Below are 10870 nucleotides of genomic sequence, written 5' to 3' on the forward strand. Positions count from 1 at the left end.
GACACCAAAAACAACGGGAACTACGAACCTGCAGCCTGCAAAAAGGAGACCCCAAATACAGTAAGATAAGCAAAATGAGAAGACAGAAAAGCACAAAACAGGTGAAGGAGCAAGATAAAAACCCACCAGACCTAACAAATGAAGAGGAACTAGGCAGTCTGAAAAAGAATTCAGAATAATGATAGTAAAGATGATCCAAAATCTTGGAAATAGAATAGACAAAATGCAAGAAACATTTAAAAAGGACCTAGAAGGGTTGCTGCCCAAGAACCAGAGACGGTCCTGCTGCGGTCGCAGCTCTTCCAGCCGCCCGACAATGTCGTCTCACTTAGTAGAGCAGCCACCGCCCCCGCACAACAACAACAACAACTGGGAGGAAGGTGAACAGTCTCTGCCCCCACCGGCAGGCCTCAACAGTTCCTGGGTGGAGCTCCCCATGGACAGCAGCAATGGCAGTGATAATGGCAACGGGAAAAATGGGGGTCTAGAGCATGTACCCTCCTCCTCCTCTATCCACAATGGAGACATGGAGAAGATTCTTTTGGATGCACAACATGAATCCGGACAGAGCAGTTCACGAGGCAGTTCTCACTGCTACAGCCCTTCCCCACAAGAAGATGGGCAGATCATGGTTGATGTGGAAATGCACACCAGCAGGGATCATAGCTCTCAGTCAGAAGAAGAAGTTGCAGAAGGAGAGAAAGAAGTGGATGCTTTGAAGAAAAGTGTAGACTGGGTGTCCGACTGGTCCAGTAGACCTGAAAACATTCCACCTAAGGAGTTCCACTTCAGACACCCTAAACGTTCCGTTTCCTTAAGCATGAGAAAAAGTGGAGCCATGAAGAAAGGGGGGATTTTCTCTGCAGAATTTCTTAAGGTGTTCATTCCATCTCTCTTCCTTTCCCATGTTTTGGCTTTGGGGCTAGGCATCTACATTGGAAAACGACTCAGCACACCTTCTGCCAGCACCTACTGAGGGAAAAGAAGAGCCCCTGGGAAAGCGTGTGACTTGTGAAGTGGTGTACTGTCACAGTAGTTTATTTGAACTTGAGACCATTGTAAGCATGACCCAACCTACACCCTATTTTTACATATCCAAGTTCCAGTAACTCTCAAATCCAATATTTTATTCAAACTCTGTTCAGCCATTTTACTAACCTCATTCCCTTTTTGGCCTGTAAAACACTTTAGAATTTCCTAACAGAGTTTACTGTTGTTTAGAAATTTGCAAGGGCTTCTTTTCTGCAAATGCCACCAGCAGATTATAATTTTGTCAACAATGCTGTTGTCTCCTTTTAGTGCCACCAGACTTAGACCTGCATCATTCATGGTATAAATTTTACTCTTGCAAGATAACTCCCATCTTTCTCTTAAAGCAAGACCAGGTTAGCAAATGATATAAAAGCTTTGTTGTTTTTTTTTTCAAGACAAAGGCAAGCTTCCCTAAGCTTGAATTTATAGTTATTAAAAGATAAAACAAAAACAAACAAAATAGGACACAAGAAAAAAAATATCCTGGGCAATAAAAAATTATTTTAAACCAAAATAAATAAATAAATAAATAAAAAGGACCTAGAAGGACTAAAGATGAAACAAGCAACGATGAACAACACAATATATGAAATTAACAATACTCTGGATGGGATCAATAGCAGAATAACTGAGGCAGAAGAAGGGATAAGTGACGTGGAAGATAAAATAGTGGAAATAACTACTGCAGAGCAGAATAAAGAAAAAAGAATGAAAAGAACTGAGGACAGTCTCAGAGATCTCTGAGACAACATTAAATGCACCAACATTCGAATTATAGGGGTTCCAGAAGAAGAAGAGAAAAAGAAAGGGACTGAGAAAATATTTGAAGAGATTATAGTTGAAAACTTCCCTAATATGGGAAAGGAAATAGTTAATCAAGTCCAGGAGGCACAGAGAGTCCCATATAGAATAAATCCAAGGAGAAATACGCCAAGACACATATTAATCAAACTATCAAAAATTAAATACAAAGAAAACATATTAAAAGCAGCAAGGGAAAAACAACAAATAACACACAAGGGAATCCCCATAAGGTTAATAGCTGATCTTTCAGCAGAAACTCTGTAAGCCAGAAGGGACTGGCAGGTCATATTTAAAGTGATGAAGGAGAAAAACCTGCAACCAACATTACTCTACCCAGCAAGGATTTCATTCAGATTTGATGGAGAAATTAAAATATTTACAGACAAGCAAAAGCTGAGAGAGTTCAGCACCACCAAACCAGCTTTACAACAAATGCTAAAGGAACTTCTCTAGGCAAGAAACACAACAGAAGGAAAAGACCTACAATAACGAACCCAAAGCAATTAAGGAAATGGGAATAGGAACATACATATTGATAATTACCTTAAATGTAAATGGACTAAATGCTCCCACCAAAAGCCACAGATTGGCTGAATGGATACAAAAACAAGACCGATATATATACTGTCTACAAGAGACCCACTTCAGACCTAGAGACACATACAGACTGAAAGTAAGGGGATGGAAAAAGATATTCCATGCAAATATAAACCAAAAGAAAGCTGGAGTAGCAATTCTCATATCAGACAAAATAGACTTTAAAATAAAGACTATTAGAAGAGATAAAGAAGGACACTACATAATGATCAAGGGATTCATCCAAGAAGAAGATATAATAATTGTAAATATTTATGCACCCAACATAGGAGCACCTCAGTACATAAGGCAAATACTAACAACCATAAAAGGGGAAATCGACAGTAACACACTCATAGTAGGGGATTTTAACACCCCACATTCACCAATGGACAGGTCATCCAAAATGAAAATAAATAAGGAAACACAAGCTTTAAATGATACATTAAACAAGATGGACTTAATTGATATTTATAGGACATTCCATCCAAAATCAACAGAATACACATTTTTCTCAAGTGCTCATGGAACATTCTCCAGGATAGATCATATCTTGGGTCACAAATCAAACCTTGGTAAATTTAAGAAAATTGAAATTGTATCAAGTATCTTTTCCGACAACAACGCTATGAGACTATATATCAATTACAGGAAAAGATCTGTAAAAAATACAAACACATGGAGGCTAAACAATACACTACTTAATAATGAAGTGATCACTGAAGAAATCAAAGAGGAAATCAAAAAATACCTAGAAACAAATGACAATGGAGACACGATGACCCAAAACCTATGGGATGCAGCAAAAGCAGTTCTAAGGGGGAAGTTTATAGCAATACAATCCCACCTTAAGAAACAGGAAACATCTCGAATGAACAACCTGACCTTGCACCTAAAGCAATTAGAGAAAGAAAAACAAAAAAACCCCAAAGTTACCAGAAGGAAAGAAATCATAAAGATCAGATCAGAAATAAATGAAAAATAAATGAAGGAAACGATAGCAAAGATCAATAAAACTAAAAGCTGGTTCTTTGAGAAGATAAACAAAATTGATAAACCATTAGCCAGACTCATCAAGAAAAAAGAGAGAAGACTCAAATCAATAGAATTAGAAATGAAAAAGGAGAAGTAACAACTGACACTGCAGAAATACAAAAGATCATGAGACATTACTACAAGCAACTCTATGCCAATAAAATGGACAACCTGGAAGAAATGGACCAATTCTTAGAAATGCACAACCTCCCAAGACTGAATCAGGAAGAAATAGAAAATATGAACAGACCAATCACAAGCACTGAAAGTGAAACTGTGATTAAAAATCTTCCAACAAACAAAAGCCCACACCAGATGGCTTCACAGGCAAATTCTATCAAGCATTTAGAGAAGAGCTAACACCTATCCTTCTGAAACTCTTCCAAAATATAGCAGAGGGAGGAACACTCCCAAACTCATTCTACGAGGCCACCATCACCTTGATACCAAAGCCAGACAAGGATATCACAAAGAAAGAAAACTACAGGCCAATATCACTGATGAACATAGATGCAAAAATCCTCAACAAAATACTAAAACAGAATCCAGCAGCACGTTAAAAGGATCATACACCATGATCAAGTGGGGTTTATTCCAGGAATGCAAGGATTCTTCAAAATACACAAATCAATCAACACCATATTAACAAATTGAAGGAGAAAAACCATATGATCATCTCAATAGATGCAGAGAAAGCTTTTGACAAAATTCAACACCCATTTATGATAAAAACCCTGCAGAAAGTAGGCATAGAGGGAACTTTCCTCAATGTAATAAAGGCCATATATGACAAACCCACAGCCAACATCATCCTCAATGGTGAAAAACTGAAAGCATTTCCACTAAGATCAGAAACAAGACAAGGTTGCCCACTCTCACCACTCTTATTCAACATAGTTTTTGAAGTTTTAGCCACAGCAATCAGAGAAGAAAAAGAAATAAAAGGAATCCAAATTGGAAAAGAAGAAGTAAGCTGTCACTGTTTGCAGATGACATGATACTATACATAGAGAATCCTAAAGATGCTACCAGAAAACTACTAGAGCTAATCAATGAATTTGGTAAAGTAGCAGGATACAAAATTAATGCACAGAAATCTCTGGCATTCCTGTACACTAATGATGAAAAATCTGAAAATGAAATCAAGAAAACACTCCCATTTACCATTGCAACAAAAAGAATAAAATATCTAGGAATAAACCTACCTAAGGAGACAAAAGACCTGTATGCAGAAAATTATAAGACACTGATGAAAGAAATTAAAGATGATACAGATAGATGGAGAGATATACCATGTTCTTGCACTGGAAGAGTCAACATTGTGAAAATGACTATACTACCCAAAGCAATCTACAGATTCAATGCAATCCCTATCAAACTACCACTGGCATTTTTCACAGAACTAGAAAAAAAATTTCACAATTTGTATGGAAACACAAAAGACCCTGAATAGGCAAAGCAATCTTGAGAACGAAAAATGGAGCTGGAGGAATCAAGCTCCCTGACTTCGGACTATACTACAAAGCTACAGTGATCAAGACAGTATGGTACTGGCACAGAAACAGGAAGATAGATCAAGGGAACAGGATAGAAAGCCCAGAGATAAACCCTCTTTGATAAAGGAGGCAGGAATGTACAGTGGAGAAAGTATAGCCTCTTCAATAAGTGGTGCTGGGAAAACTGGACAGGTACATGTAAAAGTATGAGATTAGATCACTCCCTAACACCATACACAAAAATAAGCTCAAAATCGACTAAAAACCTAAATGTAAAGCCAGACACTATCAAGCTCTTAGAGGAAAACATAGGCAGAACACTCTATGACATAAATCACAGCAAGATCCTTTTTGACCCACCTCCTAGAGAAATGGAAATAAAAACAAAAATAAACAAATGGGACCTAATGGAACTTCAAAGCTTTTGCACAGCAAAGGAAACCATAAACAAGACCAAAAGACAACCCTCAGAATGGGAGAAAATATTTGCAAGTGAAGCAACTGACAAAGGATTAATCTCCAAAATTTATAAGCAGCTCATGCAGCTCAATAACAGAAAAACAAACAACCCAATCCAAAAAATGGGCAGAAGACCTAAATAGACATTTCTCCAAAGAAGATATACAGATTGCCAACAAACACATGAAAGAATGCTCAACATCATTAATCATTAGAGAAATGCAAATCAAAACTACAATGAGATATCATCTCACACCAGTCAGGATGGCCATCATCAAAAATTCTAGAAACAATAAATGCTGGAGAGGGTGTGGAGAAAAGGGAACACCCTTGCACTGCTGGTGGGAATGTGAATTGGTACAGCCACTATGGAGAACAGTATGGAAGTTCCTTAAAAAACTACAAATAGAACTACCATATGACCCAGCAATCCCTCTCCTGGGCATATACCCTGAGAAAACCATAATTCAAAAAGAGTCATGTACCAAAATGTTCATAGCAGCCCTATTTACAATAGCCCGGAGATGGAAACAACCTAAGTGTCCATCAACGGATGAATGGATAAAGAAGATGTGGCACATATATACAATGGAATATTACTCAGCCATAAAAAGAAACGAAACTGAGTTGTTTGTAGTGAGGTGGATGGACCTAGAGTCTGTCATACAGAGTGAAGTAAGTCAGAAAGAGAAAGACAAATACTGTATGCTGACACATATATATGGAATTTAAGAAAAAATAATGTCATGAAGAACATAGGGGTAAGACAGGAATAAAGACACAGATCTACTAGAGAATGGACTTGAGGATATGGGGAGGGGGAAGGGTAAGCTGTGACAAAGCGAGAGAGAGGCATGGACATATATACACTACCAAACGTAAGGTAGATAGCTAGTGGGAAGCAGCCGCATAGCACAGGGAGATCAGCTTGGTGCTTTGTGACCGCCTGGAGGGGTGGGATAGGGAGGGTGGAAGGGAGGGAGACGCAAGAGGGAAGGGATATGGGAACAGATGTATATGTATAACTGATTCACTTTGTTATAAAGCAGAAACTAATACACCATTGTGAAGCAATTATACTCCAATAAAGTTGTAAAAAAAACATATGAAAGTATATTCAACTTTTTTCACATACATAAGAGAAATGAACACTTACATACCACTTCTCACCAACCAGTGTGACAAACATTAAAAACATTTACAACAGGACCTCCCTGGTGGCGCAGTGGTTAAGAGTCCGCCTGCCGATGCAGGGGATACGGGTTCGTGCCCCGGTCTGGGAGGATCCCATATGCCGCGGAGCGGCTGGGCCCGTGAGCCATGGCCGCTGGGCCTGCGCATCCGGAGCCTGTGCTCCGCAACGGGAGAGGCCACAACAGTGAGAGGCCCACATACCGCAAAAAAAAAAAAACAACAACAACAACAAAAAAAAACATTTACAACAAATTCTATTGGCCAGGCTATGGGGAAACAAGCACTCTCCTATGCTGATGATGTAAATGTAAACTGTTACAGCCCTCAAGGAAGGGAATTTGGCAGTTTCTAGCAAAATTACACATGCATTTATATTGTGACTCAGGCTTCTCACTTCTAAGAGTTTTCCATGAAGTTACACCTCAAGCAGTAGGAAAATACATATGCACAAAGTTATTCTTTGCAGCTTTGTTTGTGATTGCAAAAATATTGTAAATAATCTAAATCCCTATAAACGAGAAAGTGTCTGAATAATCTATGGTACATCCACACAATGGAGAACTATGCACCTATTAAAAATAATGAGAATGATTTTTAAAAACTGGTACTTTGTGCAAAGTGGCCACCACTTTGGAGGGCAAATTATGCAGTCGTCTCAGAGGGTACAGAAGGACAAACTTACCAGGATGGTGGACTCCTTGCCTCTCTTCGTTTATAGATCTCAACTCTCTAGTAATCCTAGGCAGGACAGTTCAGTACACAATGTAGAGAGCCTAGCACTTCATCTGTGAGAGGCTCACATGCTTGGCACTGGATCCAAGTCATTCCTGAGCTTTCTTGCTCTCAGAGTGATGCTACCAAGCCAGGATTCCACTGCAGGTAGGTGAGCACCATCCTCAGAGGTAGAAACGGCACCTGGGCTGTCCTCCTGCTGGAAACCAGGGGATGACTGTGCTTTCCGTGGTGGGATTTCCATCAGCCACTTCTACTCTTTTCCCAAAGTTTATAGCCTTTGGGAGCCTTACTTGGAGGACTGAGGACATTGTCAAAAATTAGTGACAGAGAAAGGGGCAGGATTTTGTGACCTGGGAAGTTGAGTACACATAATAACCGGCTTCCACTTTCCTGAAACCACTTAACCAGGAAATAACACTTGGGCAGACTCTTTCCTAGGAAATTTCTAGAGAAAGGTAAAAGGAGGCCTCCAGCATTCCCTGCAGTAGAGGGAGAAGGAGAGGAAAAAGCCCCTTCAGTAGAGAAGCTCTTCCCTGGAACATAAGCCTTAGGGAGACTCAAGAAATCTGGAATGGACAGGATAGATCTAACCTGGAGAACAGAGCAGGCAAACATGAGCCACAGAACTGGCAGGTGTTCTTCCTGCTTCCTCATGTTTATCCTTCATGTCTCAACTTCTGGTTACAGTGGTGTAAGAAGACTATGATTTACTGAAGAGAGGGATGCAGAGTGGTTCTCAGCAAATTGCCATCACTTCCTATGAAATGGTTCTTAAGCAGGTGAAAGCCTAAGATCCCTTGAAGAATGTGCGGCAGACCATCCTATCACTTTCCTTCAGGCACTGGAATAGTCTAGGAAGTCAGCTGTTCATCCTCAATGAAAAATAAATATTTCAGTGCCTAAGCTTATGGAAAATTTTAGTTTGGTAAACTAATTCTATTCACATACCTCCTTATGAGAGGAAAGAATCACATTTTCAAGGAAACTTTTAGAAATCATTCTCTTGTCTCATTATGAAACAAAATGCAAAAATCCATCAAGAATTTATGTTTCTATTATATGTAAGCTTACTGTAAAAAATACCATAATAAGAAAGCTCTAAATGAAAGAGAGCTAGAGATTATCCTAATAAATATTCATTTAGCAAAAATCCCAATTGCCAGATCCCTATCTCTTTTATTCTCTTGCAATAAAAATTGAAACTGCAGCTGAATGAAAGTATACATCAAAATAAATTGTTTTGAAAGATTGCATGAACACTATCTATCATAAGGGTCATAACTCATAAAAAGGACATGCTCAAAATAAGTTTTCTGTACTCAGCCTGACAATTTGTCTTATGTCCTTATCTTTGAAAGTAGAGTTTTAAAGAAAACAGGTCTTTAATGGTTTGCTCTGTGCTCTTTTTTGTTCTGGTCAATATTTTTATTAAGGCCTGGGACATGGATAGCAAAGGTATCCTGATCTAATAACCCTGGCCAAACAGTGGGGAGATGAGCCTGACTACGCCAGTGTGAGAAGCAGAGATCACTGATATGTCAGAGGTGGAATGAGGGTCCAATATGGATCATCATATTGACTGGGAGCCATTCTCTATCAGCCAGGCATGTGTTTATTTGGTTGCAAGTTCAGTAGAAAGCAACAATTATATGTGGCTTCCAATATAGTTGATGTTAAGTCTTAAGTTTGCATGGTATCTGGAAAAAGGAAGGTCATAGCCCCAATGTGTGCTGAGCCCATCATAGAGTTTAGCTGCGGCATGGGGTTTAGTTCTAGATTCTACTTATGAACAGTTACTCAGACAAACTGGAGCCAGTTCAGAGGACAGCTGAGATGGTGAAGACATGGAAGTATTGTCACAAGAGGAGCAGTTGAAGAAACGGAGAGAAGAGAAGATTTATGGAAGACATTATATGTGTTCTCAGATACTTGAAGGGCTGTCATACAGTGAGAGGACAAGACTGACTGCTACTGCAGAGAGGCTGGCTGCACATCTGTGGGAACCAGAGCAAGAAAAAATACATAGGCTGCCTGAGTAGGAAGTGAAGGCCCCAACACGGAGGAGTCCAAACAGACCAGCGTTTGTTAGGGCTGTTTGGGGGCATTCTTTGGTTAGAAATAGTGGTGGCTGGAGGACTGGAAGACTGGCCTAGGAAGCCTCTGCAAAATTCTACAAGGTCGTAGGTGTGAATTGGATTTCTTCTGATGTCTCCCTCCCCCCGTCACTGTTGCCTGGAAGTCCCCTCTTCTGGGTGCTGCCTTCTTCAGTGACAAAAAGCACTTTTTCCTCTTGTTTTTTTAAGACCCCCTAACAGTACTTGCCGCACTCTGTTCTGTACCACACTGCTCATTTACCTGTCCTGTCTTTCTTCCCCATCCGACCGTGAGTTCTGATGTGTTAGGAGAAGGCTCTCACTCCCAGTCAAGGGCATGCCCTTTGCCTGAAGGCTTCTTGTCGGAGGTGAATATATGCACATTTGTAAATACTTATATAAACAACTCTGAGAAAATAGAAGAATCTGCTTTGAGAAAGGTGGGTGGGGGTGAGGTGTTGGCGAGACCTCAAATAGTTGTTATGAGGAATGCAAAATTTAAGAGAACAGGCCAAGCACAAATGTTCCATTATGTAACCAGATAATATTGTACTTATGTAAAACATAATTTCTTCTGAACTGGAAAATATCCTTTATATGTTGAAGAAACGTGTTTTCTGAGGTCAACCATACTTCTGCTCGGGGATGAAAAGAACAGAAATCAGGAATTCAGAAACACAGAGTAGGGGCTCATTAGAGCATTGTTGGAAGCCCAGCATTCTGGTTACACTGAGTCTCACGTGCTGGACCACCAAGCCCAAGACAATATTTGTCAGTTTTACAGAATCATTAAATAGATAATTTTATCCAGCCATCTTCTGGATGTTCACCCTCTTCATGGGGTTCTACTTAGGTGACCTGAAGTCCAGAGTGGACCTGCAAATGTGTCATCTTCACTCTGTGGGGAAAAGTTATGTGTCGGTTCTTTCAGATTCTTCAAGCCCTGGGCGAGCGGCACTGTGGATGCAGCCTGGGGAGCTGCCAGCCTTGGCCCCAACTATTACAATGGCTGGGAGCAAAGCAAAAGTGCACACGTTAAGTAAGAAAAGATATATTTGAGACCAATATATTTAAGGCTGTCAGAAGCAAAGTTATTAGAAAAGTTTCTTGTAATGACAGAATTAGAATGTGCTTTCATGTCATTGTTTGGAATTCACTTTAATTTTTAAATAATTTGTGTTAATGTCTGCTCATGCATTTACTTCTCATCAACATCACATTACACAGAGTAAGGGTTTAAAGCAAACAGAATAAGGAGGCCCTGGCTTCAGGGCAATTATAGGCCCTCTGGGGTGTAAGTCTAGGATTTAACACAGGTTAACGTCAGGAAATAAGGGACAGAAGAAAAGCCGAAAGAATTGGAACAGTGAGTTCTCCTCTTTTGAAGTACCTGTGCTGGGAGGAGCTGCAGGCAGGCTTCTACAGCAGCTCCTGGGCATCCTGGGC

The 10870-nt window shown here is 39.9% G+C and overlaps 1 protein-coding gene across 1 annotated transcript; it reads left to right on the forward strand.

Moving 5' to 3' along the window:
* The first annotated feature begins 262 nt into the window (after positions 1–262).
* On the forward strand, positions 263–1402 carry LOC132496076 (BCL2/adenovirus E1B 19 kDa protein-interacting protein 3-like). Its single transcript, XM_060108261.1, has one exon. It carries the CDS (start codon positions 317–319, stop codon positions 974–976), a length of 660 nt encoding a protein of 219 aa, XP_059964244.1. The 5' UTR covers positions 263–316; the 3' UTR covers positions 977–1402.
* Positions 1403–10870: the final 9468 nt, after the last annotated feature.

The sequence above is a fragment of the Mesoplodon densirostris genome, chromosome 9 (assembly GCF_025265405.1).
Source record: "Mesoplodon densirostris isolate mMesDen1 chromosome 9, mMesDen1 primary haplotype, whole genome shotgun sequence".
Lineage (NCBI taxonomy): Eukaryota > Metazoa > Chordata > Mammalia > Artiodactyla > Ziphiidae > Mesoplodon > Mesoplodon densirostris.

Excerpts from the sequence above, each read along its gene's own strand:
- LOC132496076 (XM_060108261.1), top strand. The coding sequence starts at position 317 with ATGTCGTCTCACTTAGTAGAGCAGCCACCGCCCCCGCACAACAACAAC.